The sequence below is a fragment of the Mycteria americana genome, chromosome Z, assembly GCF_035582795.1.
Source record: "Mycteria americana isolate JAX WOST 10 ecotype Jacksonville Zoo and Gardens chromosome Z, USCA_MyAme_1.0, whole genome shotgun sequence".
Taxonomy (NCBI): domain Eukaryota; kingdom Metazoa; phylum Chordata; class Aves; order Ciconiiformes; family Ciconiidae; genus Mycteria; species Mycteria americana.
In genome coordinates, this window is record NC_134396.1 from 48,851,872 (window position 1) to 48,871,744 (window position 19,873).

At 48.6% G+C, this 19,873-nt stretch overlaps 1 protein-coding gene across 2 annotated transcripts in view; it reads right to left on the reverse strand.

Annotated features, from left to right (window-relative positions):
* The window catches only part of SLC49A3 (solute carrier family 49 member 3), a 28,535-nt gene extending 12,341 nt beyond the window's left edge, over positions 1 to 16,194 (reverse strand). Inside the window, exons 1-3 of one of the 2 annotated variants that reach the window (XM_075526521.1) lie at positions 16,074 to 16,194; positions 6,092 to 6,250; positions 4,939 to 5,158 (exon numbers count right to left, since the gene is read on the reverse strand). In XM_075526521.1, the coding sequence (XP_075382636.1) occupies positions 4,939 to 5,158; positions 6,092 to 6,187 (316 nt within the window). In that variant the 5' untranslated portion in view covers positions 6,188 to 6,250; positions 16,074 to 16,194. Of the gene's footprint in view, positions 1 to 4,938; positions 5,159 to 6,091; positions 6,251 to 15,505; positions 15,655 to 16,073 lie in introns of those variants that run through there. The other variant, XM_075526520.1, reaches the window with a different exon arrangement.
* Positions 16,195 to 19,873: the final 3,679 nt, after the last annotated feature.

Consider the following 19,873-nt stretch of genomic DNA (forward strand, 5'->3'; position numbering starts at 1 on the left):
TACTCGGCACTGGTGAGGCAGCACCTTGACTACTGTGTTCAGTTTTGGGCCCCCCACTACAAGAAGGAGATTGAGTTGCTGGATCATGTCCAGAGAAGGGCAACAAAGCTGGTGAAGGGTCTGGAGAACAAGTTTTATGAGGAGCAGCTAAGGGAACTGGGGTTGTTTAGTCTGGAGAAGTGGAGGCTCAGGGGAGACCTTATTGCTCTCTACAACTACCTGAAAGGAGGTTGTAGTGATGTGGATGTTGGTCTCTTCTCCCAAGTAACTAGCAATAGGACGAGAGGAAATGGCCTCAAGTTGTGTCAGGAGATGTTTAGATTGTATATTAGGAAAAATGTATTTACTGAAAGGGTGGTCAAGCATTGGAACAGGCTGCCCAGAGAGGTAGTGGTGTCACCATCCCTGGAGGAGTTCAAAAACCATGTAGATGTGGCACTTCGGGACATGGTTTAGTAGGCATGGAGGTGTTGGGTTGACAGTTGGACTAGATGATCCTAGAGGTCTTTTCCAACCTTAATGATTCTATGATTCTATGTCATTCCTGACACCTTTGAAGCCAATACATTTCCTCAGTAAAGCCCAAGCTGGCATACAAGTTGATCTCTGCTACCAACTACAAAAATCACATGGCAGAAGAGAATCTTGGACACTTATCTGTACTGGAGTAGGGGGGTTGCATTTTTATGGGGCTGGAGCTGAGCAGCGTGTGAAGCAGCACTCCTGGGACTCAGCTTGGGAATGTGCAAAATTGCAGGAGACAATTTTTAAACTCTAAGGCGATGTTCTGCAAGCAGTCAAACAAGTGAAACTGATTTTCTACTAGTGTGCAGGGATGGGGTTAGGATAGCCACAGCCAACCTGGAACTGAGTCTGGTGAGAGACGTGAAGGGCAAAAAGAATGGCTTCTACAAGTACATTAGCAGCAAAAGGAAGGTTAAGGAAAATGTGGGCTGCTGCTGGATGGGGCAGGAGACTTGGTGACAAAGGACATGGAAAAGGCCAAGGTATTCAATGCCTTCTTCACCTCAGTCTTTACTGGTAAGACCAGCCTTCAGCCCTGAGGCCAGAGGTGAAGTTTAGAGCAAGGAAGACTTACCCTCAGTGGAGGAGGACTAGGTTAGGGAACATTAAATAGACCAGACATAAACAAGTCCATGGGACTGATGGGCTGCACCAATGAGTACTGAGGGAGCAGGCTGTTTTCATTGCAAGCCCATTCTTGGTTATCTTTAAAAGGCCATGGCAACTCCAAGAGGCTCCTGAGGACTGGAAGAGAGCCAATGTCACTCCCATTTCAAGAAGGGCAAGAAGGAGAGTCCAGGGAACTCCCAGCCTTTCAGTCTCACTTTGATCCCTGGGAAGGTCATGGAACAACTCATCCTAGACACCATTTCCAGGCACATTTAGGACAACAAGGTGAACAGATGTAGTCAGCAAAGGAGAAATGCTTAACCAACCTAATAGCTTTGTACAGTGCACCCTTGGAGAAAGGTGTCCAACAGCATCCTGGGCTGCATTAGGAAGAGTATTGCCAGCAGGTGGAAGGCGGTGATCCTTCCCCTCTACTCAGCCCTGGTGAGAAACATCATTGTGTTTCTCCAGCACTGGACTCGGCACTCCAGTTTGGAGTGCCGAGTCCAGTGCTGGGCTCCTCAATACAAGAAAGATACGCAGTTAAGGGAGCAAGTCCAGTCAAGGGCCAAAGACATGATTAAGGGACAAGAGCATCTCTCATATGTGAAGAGGCTGGGAGAGCTGGGACTGTTCAGCCTGGAGAAAAGAATCTTGATCAGAGGTTGTACAGAAGAGGGAACCAGACTTTTCTCAGTGGTGCCCAGTGGCAGGATAAGAGGCAATGGGCAAAAACTGTAACACAGGAAACTGTCTGAATATAAACTTTTTTACTGTGACAGTGGTTGAACACTGAAACAAGTTGCTTGGGTAAGGTGCAACACCTACATCCTTGGACCTAGTCAAAACCTGACTAGACACAGCCCTGGGCAACCTGCTCTAGCCAGCCCTGGTTAAGCAGGGGGTTGGATGAGACGATCCCAAGAGATGCCTTCCAACCTTGTCTGTTCCATGATTTTGCTAAGGCATCACGAAGAGTGCTATAGCACGTAACAACTGTAGCATTTCTGCTCCGTACTTGGGAAAGTACTAGCTTATGATCCTGGTGAAATGTTACCTGCTTCTAAGTACATGGACACAATTAAACAACAGTTTCCAAGGAGACGGATTAATGCTTCTCCATTGGGATAAAATGCATCTGGACATTGTAGGGGACTGCCTGAAAACTACTGTCAGGTGTTTCCATGAACTATCGGCATACTGAAGCAGTTCCAGAAGGCATGGGTGAGGCATGGAAATGTGAGCATTGGGCTAAATTTGAAAAGACTAAGTGAAACTATCTGAGTAATTACAAGGTCTTAGCCACCTTCTCCTCCTGGGAAGAGAAATGATATGAGCCTAGACCAAGAATGGAAAGGAGATCACTGCGAGTTAATCAACTGTACGGTGTGGTCCAGGGGTCCTGATGGATTAGGTTGCAGTACTCCGCAATGGGGCTGTGTGTTTTGTGGACAGCGATGCTGATGGGTGCAGAAAATGACACACTGACAGACCACAGTAAATGAAGAATTCCATGGATGAAGCAGAGGCCACTTCAGTGGACTCAGAGAAGTCTTTCCTTTCCTGACACAGGAGAATTTCTCATGGTCTTCAAAGGGGATCAGTTCTTGGCCCTGCACTGCTTCTCTGTGAGTAAGTCTCTACAAGTGATGGGGAGGATCGAGATACGATAAATACTCAAGAGCACAGCTGAGTCATAGTGATTTCAGCTGCTCAGCAGGATCCTGGATGCAGGGTCTGTTTTTGCCTGCATACAAGCACAGGGAAGCCTACCCAGAGGCAGTAACAGGAGCTGTGGGGATACTGACAGGAGGCTGTAAGGCCAGTTTCTGTGTGCAGCACTGATACCGACAGTACAGCAATGCTGAGTTCTGCTCTGGCATTAAGAAAGGAAATGGGTATTGATAAATTGGAGCAAGCTGAGAGAAAAAGCTCACGTTAACAACAGGCAGACATGGAGACGTGTGGGAAGAGGCAAAGGGAAATGTGCCTGTACAGTGACTGGGTTGGAGCCGTTCAGTCTTTCTAGACAAAGGAGAGAAGAGGTGATTCTGTCCATAACTACCTGAGAAACAGGTGCAACAAGACTGAATAGCTGGGGGATAAGGAGCATTGAGACAAGAAGTAACATGTAGACATTTGCCAGTGAGGTAATTAACCACTGGATTAAATGACTGGGGCTGTGGCAGATGCTCCTTCTAGGCAATATTTAAACTTTCTTGAAATGAAATCCTGATTTTGTACAGCAGACAATAATGGGTGTAACCAGAAATTATTAATGGAAGCCCCCTACACAGCAATATACAGGTGTTGCAGCAGATAATAATCACAGCCCATTCAGTCCTCACACCAATATCTTAACATGCCACAGATTGAACAACTTCAGGTCTTGAGTTTCCACTGTTCCTTGCTCTTCAGTTTTATTATTTCCCACAGTTAGATCCATTTGGTCCTGTAAGGACTGAGGACACTATGTGAAAAAAATGCTCTTTGGCTGCTCTGGCTGCTCTCTCACTTAAAAAGAGCAAGTTGTCTGCAGGCTGGGGTCCTTCAGGGCAGTGAAGGACTGAGTGCCCAGTGGTCCCTGATAGTACTTGTATCGCACCACACTGACAACAGAGCTCCTTCTCCAGCAAGGAAGATGAAGGTCTATCTCAGCCCTGGGAAACAAGGTGAGCCATCAGGTCCACCCTATTCTAGGGAAGGCAGTGCAAAAAGAATTTATTTGTTCTGACACCATAAGTCCATTCTTGCTAAACAATAGTGCCCGTGCTCTGGGTTTGCAGCAGCATTGGGAAAGCCGTATAGGGGTGCTCCTATGCTGCCCTTTTCCCCATGCCTACCCCTTCCCCACAACTCCAAGGCAGCAGGCAGGGAAGGTGGCTGTTGGCTGTTTTGAGGGAAGGGCAGGTGGGGCTCCCCCACACGTGTAGGTACTGTGAGATTTCCCAGCTGGAGCCAGTGAGCCAGCCCAGTCTCTGGGGCACCTCTCAAGTCCTTGGAGAAAGGAGGAAGAGATTTCTTCTGGCTACTGGGGAAAATGTCACATGGAGGGAGGAAACAGGTCTGTCAAGTGCAGTATTCTGTCTCTAGCAGGGCCCAAAGGAGCCAAAAGAGGAATGAGATTAGGGCAAGCAAACCTGGTGCCTTCCCTCCAGTTTCGCAGCTTCCAAGCACTTTGCAAGGCAGATGTGGTTTCTGCATGGGTAGTCCTGCTGCATTTAGCATCCCCAACATGTTTGTGTGGCCAGCTGAGTATATTTTATCTGCGTGTGCATACATACCAATTGGGAACGCATGCTCTGCCTTGCTACTAGATGAACTGGTGGACAAAACTGCTGCAGCAGCCTCACCTCTATCTGGTTACAGAATTTGGCAACTGTAACCACTGGCATCACATGCAATTTGGACACCTTCCTAAGAAACTGCAGAATTAAGGCTGCTACAGGCTTTAGATTTAGTAACACTGAGGGCTGTCCCCAACTTCTATGATATTTAGGCAAAGATGATCACCTTGTCATGGCAGATAGGAGGAAGGTTGGGAGCCTGGGTGGCTTACTTTGAACTTTGCACCTGGACGTGGCTAAAGCCCGCTTCTTGCTCCCCAGCATTGCCTGCAGGCCATGTCTTGCAGGGCCTTGAAGGCACTGGTTTATTGCACATGGCTCTGAGACTCTTGGGCGGAGGTGTATTTGCAGGGCCAAATGGCTGTAGTGCAGATGGTTTCCTCTGCCTGCTGCCTCTGAAAGGCAAACAAATGCTAGCAAGTTCTGGGTGGCAGCAATATTTGCAGCTATCACTTACACATTGATGCGATCATATTTGCTGTCGCCCTCTGGTGGTCTGGGAACCATAGAGCTGCCAGTTTTGTCGGTGAAAAGATGATGAGGGGCTGTGCCAGTGCACAGAGGCATTGCCCAATAAACAGGTACCAGTAACTCTGGGAACCCAAGCTCAGGAACTTCAGGACACTGAACGTCCGGATGATGCTACCCGTCATGTTCAGCCATGCGCTCAGGATCACCTGCAGCAAGCAGAAACAGCCAGGGATTGTGTGCTGAAGCCTGAAGGGCAGAACTTAATACAACAGAGCAGCACGAGCAGGGTCTCAGATGCACTGCAGGAGACACTGGGTGTTAGTAATCACTGCATGGGAAGTTGCCTGCAGACGCTCCCCACCCCTTTAGGCCACTGCAAGATGCTACTGATCCAACAGTAAGTGAGTTACCTGTCTCCTTAGGGAGCAAGGTGGCAGTCCTGGCCCCACATGAGAATTACACCACAATGTAGCTTACACAAGGCAGCAGACACTGTCATGGAATTGATGAGAAATCCAAAGTTCCCTAATTACACTGTTTGCAAGCCTGCGCCATCACCCGTATTTTGCTGTGACAATCCAAAGATCATAGCAATGAGTCATCCAGCATACGGATCCTGCAAATGCTCTTCTATACCACTAGCATGCTAGTGTTTCAGTGCCACATTCCACAACACTCTTGCTTCCAGGAAGACTGAGTGGAGATCCCAAGCTGGCTTAGCATAGACCAAGCTCTGAGCTGACAGGGGTCCCTTGCTTGCACCCTGCCCTGCTGCTCCTTAAACTGGCCCTGCAAGCAAAATAGCTGTGCTGACATTTTTGCAGAGCAAACCCTACCCGATTACAGCAAGCTCTTCACAGAGTCAGCTCACAGCATCTGTCCCTGTCAGTTGGTGAAGAAAAAAAAAACTGAAGCAGGAAAAGGCAAGTAGGGATGCAACATTATTCTGACTTTTCCCACTGCTCCCCACCTCAGAGGTGATGTGACAGCTATTACTCAACTAAGACAGAGCTTTCAACATGCTCATCTTCTGCAGCATTTGGCAAGACTCACATTCACAGTATGCATGTTAGTCCTTTGTGCAGCTACTGCTGTCTCTAGGTGAAACGCCCTCAGGGAAACAGAACAGTTCAACTCACAGCACATCTGAGCCCCACGCTGTCGAGGACCCATGTTGCCACCAGACCAAATGGGATCGAGATGAGGAGGTACACTATTGAGAGCCAGTTGACCATCTCCAGGGAAATGTGGAAGTAGGCAGCTGTCTTATCAGCCACAGGAGCAAACGTCAGCCACAGCTGCAGAGTAGAGAGCAAAGATGGGTAAGCATGAACACCTCCACCAGAACAGAAATTCAGCATCCCCTCAAACTGTCTGAGCTGTGAAGGAGCTTGCTATTTTAGTCTCTCCTTGAAATTACAATGTTAAAGCTGGTAATAAAAATTCAAACCCCCAGTGTCTGCAGTTACTCATGCTAGGACTATTTTACCACTGATACCACCATTATCTTTGCCCAGAGCACCCCATCCATTTCACTACCTCATCCCCAATCCCCTAGTCCTGCTGCTGGGAGCTGGCAGAAGCAGAGTATCTATTTCTGTCCCCAGGTTGAACATGTTGGCCTCTGATGCACTTACTTACCTGATGTAAACCACAAGCAATCCTTCTATGTCAGCATAAACAAAACAGAGGCTGCCATCTCCTCTCTGCAGCTAAGAGACTCTTAAACTCAGCCTGGTACTTATGGTTGCATTGGTAACCCCTAGATGTGGCCTTGTAAGAACAACTTTGCTATGTGTCAGCCAAGAGAGACATTATTCCATGCTGTCCTACACACGTGCAACAGTTAGGAAAGGACCTTGAAATTTGCATTATTCAATATATCAGAACATGAAACAGGGAAAAACCAGAGGTAGTTTAATAACTATCCATCTTTTCCTTCCAGTGCCATACCTGAAAATATTTCCCTAAATCTTGTTTCAGGTGCTGGTTTTATAAGGTTGCTGTCTGCTTCTGCTTTCTTCTGGGAATGATAAGGCCTGCATTGATCTTCAAATCAGGTCTTGAGATCATGCCCACAAGAAAAAAATGAGGGTACTCCCCAAATTTAAGGATGTTTCTGTGGATTCTTTGTGAAGATACCCTCTCTAGCGCTTTTCAAAAAGACTGGCCTGACCTGAGAACAGGTTTCAATAACGTGGGTGTAAGCTACTCCACTGTTAGAAGATGATCTTGCAGCTGAATACTGAAGATGATAAAGTTTGCAGAAATGTGAACAAAAACCTCAGCTATAGCTTCCTACAAAAGAAATCCAGCCACTGCCTCTTTCCAGGTACCCCTCTCTGCTGTCACAAGCTTCCTCTTCACAGCCTGCATCCTGCAGACAGCATCAGCTGCGGCGTTAATGTGTAACTGAAAAAGGGCTTGGGTAACCTCAGAGGAAGGTGTGTCCCTACACTTTGCTGCTTGTTATTTCCAGTGTTCCTATTTACTTCTTACATGCTAGAGACCAGAAAAACTATCACATTAAATGGAAGCAGTAGGGGAGATAGGCTTTTCTTCTTTTTTAAGTGTCACTGTGTGAGAATAGCCACATGCATCCTAGCAGGGATGCAATGAGTAAATGGCAGTTAACAGAGATGTTTTGAATGTAGCAAGGACTCCTAGCATCAGTCCTTTCCTCTTCTCTGAAAGGAGCTCACATGCCAAATCTCCTGCATTCCACAGGCAGCTCACATCACCATGCTAGGCTCAGACACACCCATGTGGGATCAGTCAAAGGTCTGGCAGGGAGTGGATTTGGTGTTTACTCAGCTTCTACAATCAGGTGGATGAAGATGCTGGGTGCTGAAGGAGGCTATTCCAGGTCACTGGGAAACTTGCAGCAGACTTCTAATAAAATGAGCTTAGAATAATAAATTATAGTGAAATGATGTTACCGTCTTGTTGCAGGAAGAAATTTCACCCACCTTTGTTTTTCCAGAACTGATCTCCATCAGATTGGGATGGGAATTTAAATGTTTAATGCTGATGTAACTGTTTAAATGTTACAAGCATCACTAAGGCATGAGCATTAGTTTGATTACGGGATGCTAAACTGCTGCTAAACAAAACCCAGCTGTGTATTTCCAGCAACAGCAATTCTCAGTTCCTCACTGCCTTCCAGACGGGGTGGTGGTGATGAAACACTATACCAGGAACTACTGTAATTAAGGAAATGATACATTTTGTAAGCCAGCTTTAGGTACATTTTCACCCCTCCTATTCCTCCACACTAGATGTTCACCCATGCATGACATCATTAGGAGAATAAAACCACAATCCAGAGCAGAGCATTTTGTCTTCAGTGGCTGTATACATCTAGGCAAGCTAGGATCAAGCACTCTGGCATGTGTCCGTTAGACCTAGTAAAACCCTTCCTTGCTGAAAACCAAGCATTTGGGCTGGCCTGTATTTCTATCCTGAGCAAGAGCTCCAGTTCTAGCGTATATGTGTGAAAGCACAGAGGGTAGGAAGTTCCAGCCTGTCCAAGCCCGAGTTTGTTCTTCAGAATAGGAATTGGGTTTATTTATGGGTTTGGAGACAAAAAGTATGTTTCTGCCTCCCTTCCGGCAGGGGTTGTTTACCACGTGTTCCTCTAACAGAGAAATTAAGAACTGGGCAATGGAGCTCGAGGTGGAGCTGTGGTCAAAGTGGCCGCCAAATGCTCCCGCAACAAAGAGATGGCACTGTGGGGTTTTGCCAACACAGGGAAACTGCCATGCTAAGCAAGTGAGTATGCCACCTTCCACTTTTAGTTTTCCCAGCTACGATTACTTCATCCACAGTAGTTAGCAAGTTCTTCTGCTGGGAGATAGAGCCCTTTTCCTACATGTTGTTTCTGAAACTCTGCACTGCCAAGTACCAAGTACCAAGGTTGGTACTTACGCCGGGACTGCCGTGATAGAGGTACCCTCAGGCAGAACAGGGTGAGTGCGATGCAGTTCTTTCCTGATGAGGTCTAAGCCCTGTAACCTCTAAAGACGCAGAATAGAGACTGAGAGAGGTTCCTTTCTCCTCCACTCCCCATTGTCTTAACTCAGCTTTGGCACACCAAAAACAGTATCAAAGCTCCCCACTGTAGATCATGGTGACAGATGCAGGAGGAGAGATAATGTGTGGGGTTATAGGATGCCAGCCCTCAAAAACTGGTTGCTCCTGGGACAGATAAAGGAAGGAGAAACAGACAGACACCTCTGTTCTTGCAGGGTTGTCTACACACCTGTTCAGTCCCTGCACAATCCTCACTTTGTGGAAATATGCCCTTGTGGTCTGCTCAAGCTGCATTCAGCTCCGTTGCCTGTGTAGCCACACACACCTAGAGCCTCAGTGTGAGGTGCAGAAGGCACCAAGGGGAGTCTGTGTTACGTGCTGCACTGCTACATCCATGTACACATGTGCTCCTCTGAAGGCAGCTCAGTGGATGTCATCACAGCAGAACTGAGAGAGTCCAGCCCCTTGTCAATGTCTCTACCTGACTTGCAATGGTGACAAGCAATTTCCATTCACCCACTATGGCTTATGTGTCTTCTGAGCCCTGTCAGGGCTAGAAGTAACCAAAACCTTTTAGCAAACTTTGACAAAATTCCCAGCTTGGCACCCCACAGATCAGGAATGCCTTGTTTCTGAGGCTTTAAATGCACCCAGCTCAGAGTCCCACACCCTGACTGCTCAACAACTACCTTGTGCAGCCCTCACACCAAAACACAGCTGGGCTGCTTAACAAGTTGGAGTGCGTGACGTTGGAGGTCAGCAGGAGACCACTTTCTGGGCCGTGGCATAGTTAGGTCAAGTCATGTACACAGAAGCCCACGCAAAGCCACTCAACCACAGGGACTCTTGGCTTTGAACACTAAACCACCACAATGGGTTTGTGAGCCCAACCCCTAACACTTGGCAAAACTCACTTTCCAGCATTACCTCACAGATTTTGCATTATTTGTTCTCAAATGACAGCTCCTGCTGTAGTATAATCCAATATAATTGGCCATGGTCACTCATGTTGTAGACAATAGTATTTGATTCTTCAGCATTTGGGGTGGACTTTTCCCTCCCTTCAGATATGCATCTAGCAGGATGTTGAAATAGCCACTGTAATAACATACACCATTTCTTCTCCAAATGCAGGAACTGTAGTTCCTACACGCTTCTCCTCTCCTGAGCTCAAGCCTTAGAAGCATGTTTATTTCACTGTGATTCCTGAGTTTAGAGACAGCAAAAGCTCCAGTGCCTGCTAGTCTGGGCAGGAAGTCATACCTCAGCACACAGTCTTTGCTATAAAAAACTTATACAGTGTGCTCTATACAGTGGGCACAGCAACTGATGGAGAGGACAGAAGGTCCCCTGAAAACCCGCGAGTCTGTTCTGCCTTGCACTGGAGTACAGCTGCAGCTCCCACTGCTTTCAGCACACAGCTGGCTGATAGGGTAGCCATGCCCCATCACTAGAAGAAAAGGACAGAAATCTTTTCCACCCAGGGTCTATTTATATCCTCAATTAAAGGAGAGCACCCTCCACACCTCCTTTAACAATGGAGCATGTGCGACCACCAGGGAAAGCAAGTGCACTGAAACTCAAACCACCTGGCCGGTACTGATGTTGGAGGTGTGCTGGCTCCACTTTCAGCTCTCTCCTGCTTTGCTTTAACTTTCTTCTAGCTGACATTTTGTTTTCTCTTCTCCTGCACCTCCCAGAGACTGCCTGCTCCCTTCCCTATTAATTGCAGGCCTGCTTGGGCACTCCTGTAACCAAGAACAGGTTACAGCTGTTCTCATCCTGCCCCCATTTCTAAGCTTCTTTGTTGCTCTTTCTGATACCCTTGTAAACCTTTAACTGATTCTCAGACATGGATTCAGCCCTCTTCCTCCCAGAATCTGTCCAAACCCTCTAGTTTTCCTCCTGCTTTCATTCCCCTTCTACCTCCATCTTCGCCAGGTTCAGTTCCTCTACCCTATTGCCTTTACTGTTTTTACTCCCACACAGACTCTCCAGGACCTCTTTCACCTGCAGGACCCAATTTCCCTCCACCCATTCCAAGGGAGCCCAACATTCGTCCTCCTTCCCACTTCTGCAGGAGGTTACTAGTGGGCTGTGAGCTCTGTCTACAGTGGTAGCAAGGTGATGGCTGAAGGCGGGACTCCATACAGACTCTACACTTTGGTAAGCAATAGGTGTGAGCTGCAGAAGGCAGCATAAATAAACACAGCCCCAGGATTTTTGGAGCTCAAAGAGCAGTAATGATATATCGATGCATCACACGTATAACCAGGCGCAGACCTGCCAGAAGCAGTACGAAAAATGTTGTTTTTCATGAAAGGCAAGCTGTTAACAATGTCTACCCTCCTCACCAAGAAATCAAGATTCTAAAAGTGAAAAGCAAAATCATTTGCAGAATGGCAAGCAAATGCAATCAGGCAGGGTGGAAGTTACGCCACTTTGCCATGTCAATGGTGGTATCAGCTAGCAAAGGCTGCCATATGGAGTGCTCTTCGCTGTCTGGCATACTGCATAGATGTGTGTAGTGTAGCAATGCCCCTGTAATACCATTTATGTACAGCTTAAAAAGGAGGAGGCAAGGGGGATGACTTACATGAAACAGGACCTTCTGCTTTGTCACAGGCACAAGCACAGCTCACCAATCCCCAGTCAGGCACTGCCTGCAGCGGCTCTCCGTGTCCCAGCATGCTCTGTCCCATGCACCCAGACACTGCTTTGAAGGTGATGTAGGATGTCTTTCTGACACATACAGGCTGCCACCTCCTCCTCCCCCGGGACCGGGCTACAACAGACTCCTCATCTTCAAGGTCAAAAGGGCCAGACTTTGGAAGCAAACAGCCCCTGGCCTCAACTGAAGGCACCCATGCTGACACAGCAGCCTAGGAATTAAGGACACAGCTGTGATCTTCAGAAAGTTCAGATTCCTGCCTAGATGTCACTTTTAGCCTCTACAGCTCTCAGGAGGACTAGCAGGAGCAGCAGCTGTGTGTGCATGCGTATCTACAGGGGCACTGCCGGAGCAGACAGGTGTGGGCGAGGAGCGTGCGCGCCCTGCCCTGGAGCATGCCAGTCTCCACTTGTGCAGCTCTCCTTCCTCTCCAAAGTACACTAAGCAGTGGTGGAAGTCCTCCAGGCTGGTGAGTCAGGAACCACCCAGCCAAGTGTGAGCCAGCTCCAATCCTCTGCTCCCCTCCTCCTCCCCAGCTTGCTCATGCTGACAAGCGCAGAACAGGGCAGGAAACACTCTTGGTTTCATTCTTCTGTGCATTTCTCTGTCCCCAGCACTAAGGCAAGGAAAAAGTTCTTCCTGTGAAACACAAAGTTCTCACCTGTTCAGCTTCACAGGAAGGAGGCAAAGAGGAAGGAGGTATTTGCCTTAGCAGTTTACTGCTACGGCAGCTGTCGGCACACCATGAATACTCTTAAACATTAAGTCTTCAGATTAAAAAACCCCCATACAGTCAAACCCACAGCATCAATTTGACAAAACAAATCTGTGGAGCAACCGCAGGCATAGTTATGTCACCCCTCACCAGGAGTGCTGCAAGAGACAGCTGGGGAGCAATCATCTAAACTTAGCTGTGGTCATAACAGCCTCTCTGCCCAGGACTTCAGGCAGCAAGTGAATTATACTGATGCCTACTTATGGCCTTCTTAGGATAATGTAAGGACTTCTTACACTACATTGTCAGATAGGAATTTCCAGAATAGCTGTATTTAGGAAATGAGAACCAGTCCCTGGTAAGATAGTACCCACTTTGTACAGCAGGGAGAGACAGAGGCTTTTAAACACAGGTCAGTAACAGAGATTCAAGTAAGGGGCTATTTATTGTCGGTGTAAGCGCTTCCTTTATATCATATTTACCCCACTGTGCTCTGGTTAAAGAAGGGATTTCACACGATGATGTGCATCAGGAGGAAGCAGGGAAGAGCGCCCCTTTCATCATCACATGGTCTGGCCTGGCTTTGCTCAATCACAATCCTAAAACAGGCTGAACTAAGAAATACTTCCTTCTCAGCATGCCCTTGCTGCATGACCGAGTGTGCTTTCCTGAATTTAAGTTGCTCCTGCTTTGTCTTCCTGACACTGACGGTCTCTCCCTCTGAGGATTGTCTCCTGTCTGCCACTGTTAGTGACACTGAAGGCCACTAATAGAAAGCTGCACGTAGGCATGGGTAAGAGTGGGGAATACAAGGCATCGTACTGGAAGCTTGGTCCATGACCAAGAGATCACATGAGGTGATCTCTTCTTTCCAAGTCAGACAATTCAAAAGTCATGTGTCCTCACCATATGCATTTTGCAGGAATACAGGGGCCTGACACAGGAATACATAGAACAAAGTGCTGCATGCAACATCGGCACAGGAATGGAGGACACAACTTGCAAGGCAATTTTCACACCACAGAACTGGTAAGTTAATCTTTCCATCTGGAACTTTTAAACAGCAGGCAACCACTTGATTTCATGGCCTTTCAACCACTCCCTCCATTTTAATGTGATTTTTATCAGGAACGTTTAGGAGAAACTTTAGCACCAGGAAATGTTTGGTTAGAACTTTATATGCCAGCATACTTGCCATTCCAGACTTTTGCAGTGCCTTAGAAACAGAATTTCCACCTACGATATTTATTAAGCACCCAGTTTTGAAGTGGTGAAGTTCTGGCTTAAGTTCATACTGTGGGAAAATAATAGTGTGGACAGTCAGGAAGCTGGCAAGAGACCAAGCAGACAGACAACAGTACAATCTTTGAGGGCTACAAAGTTTTCAGCAACATGACTCAGGATACAGTTTTACTTGCAGATGCACTGAAAGGACCTTTTTAAGTAACCCACCAGTTTCACTCTTAAGGCTTCAGCAAAGCCAAAGTCCGACAAGACATCCTGGAAAGGTTTTTGTACAGCTTCTTTCACCCATGCTGTCACTGTCCACTTCTAGCAGGGTGGATTTTTTTCCTGCTACATAATGTTCTTGTGCTGTGCCAATTTAACTGCAAGGAAGCAGCAGGGCTTCACATTGCTTTTCTGCAGGATACTTTTTACACTCTTCAAGGATACACCGATTTTACCTTGAGAAAGCACATTTATCTTTTGTTTTCCAGATACAGCCAAATTCTGTGTTTTTCCATTTCTCTACTCCAGCACTCTTGCATCACGGAATACCTACTCTTCCTTCCCAGCATTTAAATGTTTGCAGGTTGCAGTGCCTGATCTTGGCTGCCAGACAGCCTGCATTCGCAGCATGGTAATCCTCAAGCACAGGAATAATTCTACATCAGTCTGATAATTATCAACAATGTCCTCAATGACTTGGTGAGCAAAGATTTGGGCTTCCATCTTGCATACTAGGACTTGGTAAGGGGAAATCTTATGTGTTTATCTTGATAATTTCTGAACTTGGTTTTAATCTGTTCAACAGGTGGGATGTGATCTGGCATCCATTTTTTTCAGGTCTTTCAGAATAAACCTGTAGGCAATAGAAATTCACATACCAGTATGTTTAGTACAGAATCACTCCCATACTGTTCTGTATGTGCAACAGATCCCAAAAGGAAACCTGCTTGCTCCCTTTTCCTTTTCTGACCAGATAAATCTGCTGTCACAGGCCAGCAATAAGGCAGAGCTAACTCCTGCTCCTCTACACAAGGAGTTTCAAGACTGTTCTCCTATTCTTACATTTGAAAGGTGTGACCCTCACAGACGCTGACTACTTTCTATTCCTTCCCATGGCCTACGAAGTGGACTCGGCAGCAATCTCAGCTGTGCTCCAGAATACACTTTGCTCCATCCCAGTCTGGCTTGACGCTACGGTAATTGCTGCTGCGTTCTTCTAGATCACAGACACGCTCCCGCCCCATCCTGCCCTTCCCCCATCAGCACCCCTCCATGCCCCAGATCCCACCGGTCAGAAAGGGAGGTGTGCAGACCCAAGCCGTAACCAGAGAAACAAAGTTCAAAAGGAAAAGCTGCTCATTCCGTCCCTAGGGCACGGCCAGGCTGAGGCTTCTCCGTGCTGTGCGAATACAACTTGAGTCGTGGTGCTCCAAGGATGAGGGGGTGGATCTGAGACAGGGCACTGGGGCAGAGCCCTGAAGATTGCCTGGCTGCTTCTAGGAAGAGATGGCAGGTGGTTTTGGCTCAGGTGAGCTCTGTCACCCCATCCTCTCTGGGCAGCAGCAGCCAGAGTTGCTCTCCAGAGCTCCGGCACAGGCAGGCAGGAAAGAGGGCTGTTCGCCCTGCCTGCTCTGCGCCTCCTCCTGCGCTCTCGGCTGCTCGGGCACCCCGGGGCTGCCGGCAGCGGCCCCTTCCTCCCCCCGCCGCGGGGCCGCCCTCGCCCCTCCGGAGGAGCGTCCCCGCTGCCCGGCGCGGCCGCGGCCCGCACGCCCCCAGCCTGCGGGGGTCCGCCAGCCGCGCAGCGGGAGCGGCTCCCCGCGGCGGGGAGGGTGTGCGGGGGCGGCGGGGGAAGCCGGGCGCCGGCGGGTCTCGGCCGGGCCGGTGCCGGCCCCGCGCCGCACTCACCATGGCGTTGGAGCAGTTCAGCAGGCACACGGCGGCCAGCAGGAACCACCGCCGCCGGTAGGTCTTGAACTGGGCCAGCCGCCCCCGGCCGCCCTCCCCCAGCAGGCTCGCTGCCTCGGCACCCTCCATCGCCGCTCGGCTCGGCTCGGCTCGGCTCGGCTCGGCACTGCCCCGCCCCGCCCCGCCCCGCCCCGCCGTGCTCGCCGGCCTCCCCGGGGCGGCCCCGGCCGAGCCACCGCCTGCCGCCCGGCCCGGCCCGGCACGGCCCGGCCCGGCCCGCAGCTTGGGGCAGCGGTGCGGGCACGCCCTGCGGAGCCGCTCCAAGCCGAGTGACAGCCGCTTCCCGCGGGTGCTGGGCCCGGCCCGGAGCCGGCTGCCCGTGCCCGGGGAGCCGAGTTTGCCCTGTCGCGCTTGGCAGAGGGGAAAAGCCCGGTGCTCCGAAACGGAACTGCTAAGGCGCTGGGGGGAGGAAACTCCTCTCTTTCCCCGTGTGTCGTTAAAGCAACAACAACAACAGCAACAACATCACTAATGCCCGCTGATAGCTCCGCGTTATCGCCAGAGTCACCGTTAACTCTTCCCTCGGGGCAGCGCCAGAGCGGCAGCTTCAGTGGTCGGGGGTGCTGGTGGCAGCAGGACGGAGAAGCCTTGTGGGAGCAACCGTGTCCGAGGATGATCTCTTACTGGAGTAGAAAAAGGACTAAAGGAGGAGGAGAATAAAGGGAGGATGTTATGACCCACAGGGGTCTGTCAGCCACGGGATGTACAGTTCGGTTATGGTTTTGTATGACTGATATGCTGCAGACAGCAGTATCTTCTTCCCCCAGTGCAGACACCCACGCTAGCTGTTACCTCCTTCTCAAAAACTTGCCAAGGGAAAAAGCCAAGAGCGCAAAGGAAAAGCCTCCTTCACTCCTAAACCAGACCTGTGACTTCAGGTTGATTGGACATTGATATTGCCTGGATGTCTTCTTCCCAACCCTGAGATTTGATCACACTCCCACACCCACCGAGCCAGACTGCCGAGCCGACAGGCCAATGGTTTCCAGAAATGGCTCCAAAGCACTGTCGTCCACCGTGTCACCTCTTGCTCAGCCCTTTCAAACCCTTGTGCCATTCCTCACCACATCCTGCTAAGAGCACAAGACTCTCTCAGTCAGAGGCTGGGGTCATTTACTGTGAGAAGGACTTTATTTCAAGTGCTTTGGACGTATTTGGAAGAGTGGATAGGGAGGGTTATCCTGCATGCAAGTATTCTCTCATGAACAATTTTAGCTGAAATTTTCTGGGAGGGTGGGGGGGATGGGGAGAGAGAGAGAGGAAGGAGGGAGAAGAAACCATTTCAACCCCAAGTCGAGCCTTTTGTTGCAAGGTAGAGAAAATATGGGTTGTTTGTGCTAGTGAGCAAGCTTTACTGACTGATAGATTGTGCCTTCCAGTCTCCCTCAGTTGGAATTGAGGGTTGACATTTAGTAATAGTAAGTGGGACTATTAAGGTAATATTAATGATTGACTTGTTCCTATGTCTCCAAATGCCTGTCCAGGTTTGCCTGGCTTATGAGCTGCTGACAAAAGAGTGCTGCTGTTCATATGCTGTAGGCTGATGCACAGCAACTTCTGCCCTGCTCTGAAGAGACATGCTGTGACCTGGATTGTGTGCTTGAGTTAACTGCCCTCCTGACCTGTCAGTGCTGACACATGGGGAGCAACTTGTACATCAACATGCTAGAAAGAGGCCCAGGTGTATGGGACAGTAGAAGGACCCAGCAGTCAGTGCTTGCCGGGAGAACCATCATTCCCACCTCTCCCTGGTCTCTCCTGTTGGCAGGCAAGCCCTGCATGAAAATGAATTTCTCTGAGGCTCTGTCCACGTGATCTGTCCTCCATGTCCATTCCTTTTTCAGCTCAAAAATCGGAAACATCAAAGAAGTCTGAATAATGCTGGCAGAAATCAGGATCCCATGTGAAATACCTTTACTGCTTCTGCTCTCTGCTGTCCATTTTGTCAGTAAAATATATGAAAAGCTCAAATTGCACATATTTGTAGGACAGAGCAGAATCAAGGCTGTCCTGTTTAGCTCCTTTCTGCATTATTTTTGATGTCAAGATAATATAGTGTGCTGTTTTCTACTTGAAATAGGGTCCAGGAGTGAATTGTAGCTGGACAGTGAAGGAGATGCTGTCTATGAGAGCTCTGTCACCTTGGGTGCAGATATCAGAAAGTACGCGTCAAGCAAGGCCACAGAAAGGGAAAAGGACAACTGCAGCAGGAGAGAACTGCTTTGCTGTTTGGATCAGAATAATCAGAGGAATCTGTAAGTCACTTCTGGGAGGAAAATTCTTTTTTTTTTCCCCTCATGCTCCTCCTAGATGTATTGCCTTGCTGTATGTACCCTGCAAGGACTAGTCTGGGGCTGCAGGGAGCTAAAAGCCCTCAGAGGAGCTCTGTGCAGCTTCATTCCTCTGCTGTATACCACATCTCCCATGAACTGGGCACCACTTGTTGCGGGCTGCACACCAAGGACAGTGGTAGGATTAGTGTTGAAGGAGAATGGCCCCATCTGCCCTGCACCTCCTACTCATTCTTCCCTGGTGCTCCTCATTCTTCCCTGGTGCTCCGCTTCTGCCTGATACATCTCCATCAGTCCCTTTCTCCCCAGTGTCACCCTCTCTTCCCCACACCCCAGCACATCCTATACCCTCTTTTTATCCTAGCTTTTGTTTTCAGGACCTGGCAGCTTAAGCCAGATGTCAGAGGTTCTTCTCAGTTAAGCAGTTTCTTGTTTTGTAGGTATTTGTACTGAGGAACCTGTGGTCTCTGATGTGTGAGCGTATGTGATATACACTGAACAGACCCAGCTACACAACTTGTACACTGAACAGTCCCTGCTATTAAGAAAAAAAAAACCAAACCAAAAACCAAAAAAAGTGTTTGTTTTCTGGCAGGGAAGGAAACGCTGAGACAGTAGGTATGTAAAAGTCTCTCAGCAATTGGGGTAGTTGAAGTCTCTGTACCTTGGTTGTAAAATGGGTGTGGAACAACTTAGTGTTGGGAGAGGATTCTGCATCCAAAGCAGTTTTCCAGTATTGAGCACTCATGGTAGGAATTACAGGATCATTCAGGTTGCAAGAGGCCGCAGGAGGTCTCTAGTCCAACCTCCTGTTCAAAGCAGAGTCAGCAATGAAGTCAGACCAGTTTGCTAAAGGCTTGATCCGGTCTTGGAAACCTCCAGTGATGGAGCCTCGGCAACCCATTCTACTGCTGGACTGGTCCTAGGGTAGATACCACAGTACAGCCTTCAGATAGAGTACAACTCATTAACCACAACCCTCTGACCCAAACCAACCAGTACTTTACCCATCCAGTTGGCTACCTGTCCAGACCATAATGTCTAACTTAGATACAAGAACATTGTGGGAGACAGTGTTGAAAATATTGCTAAACTCATGGTAAATGACATCCACTGCTCTACCCCCACCCACAAATTCCATTCTTTCATCAAAAAAAGGCAATCAGGCAGGTTCACTAGGTATGATTTATCCTCGGTGAACCCGTGCTTATTATTCCCAATTGCCTACTTATCCTTCATGTGTCCAGAAATATCATCCAACAGAACTTCATTCATGTTTTTTCCAGGGATTGAAGTGAGACTGGACAACCTGCAGTTGCCTGGGCTGTCATTTGAGTCCTTTTTGAATATAGGTGCAACATTTCTCCAGTTGGCAGGGGTATCCATGGTCTCTCAAAGATGATTGAAAGTGGCCTTTCTGTGGCACCAGCCAGCTCTCTCAGCATCCTTGCACACAGGCCTTCTCGTTCCACTGACTTGTATGAGCGAAGTTTTCTCCAGCAATCCCTGATTCATCCACAAATGGTCATCCTTCCCCTCCATGAATCCCAGGCCTTGAGGCCTGGAAGACCTTGCTGGTGAAGATTAAGGTAAAGAAGACATTGAGTTCCTCAGTTTGTCTGTGTCCACTCTCACTAAATCACCCACCCTATTCAGTAACCATCTGCCATTTTCCTTGTTCAGCCTTTTACCACTAATTTAGCAGTTGAAACTCTTCTTGTTACCCTTGACATGCAAGTTGAAACCAGCTGAGCTCTGGCATTCCTGACACCATCCCTACATGCCTGGGCAATGTTTCTAAATTCCTCCTTTGTAGCCCATCCCTGCTTCCACCTCCTCTATGCTCTTCTTTTGCATTGGAATTCTGCCACGATTCCCTACTTACCCAAGTAATGCTGATATGTCTCCTTTTTTCCTGAAGATGGCCTGTTCTTGCAATTGGTTGAAGCTTCGGAGACCTCGTCACTGCTGGAGACAGTGACAGGGTGAAAGGCTGCTTTTTCCCCTGCTGTGCACT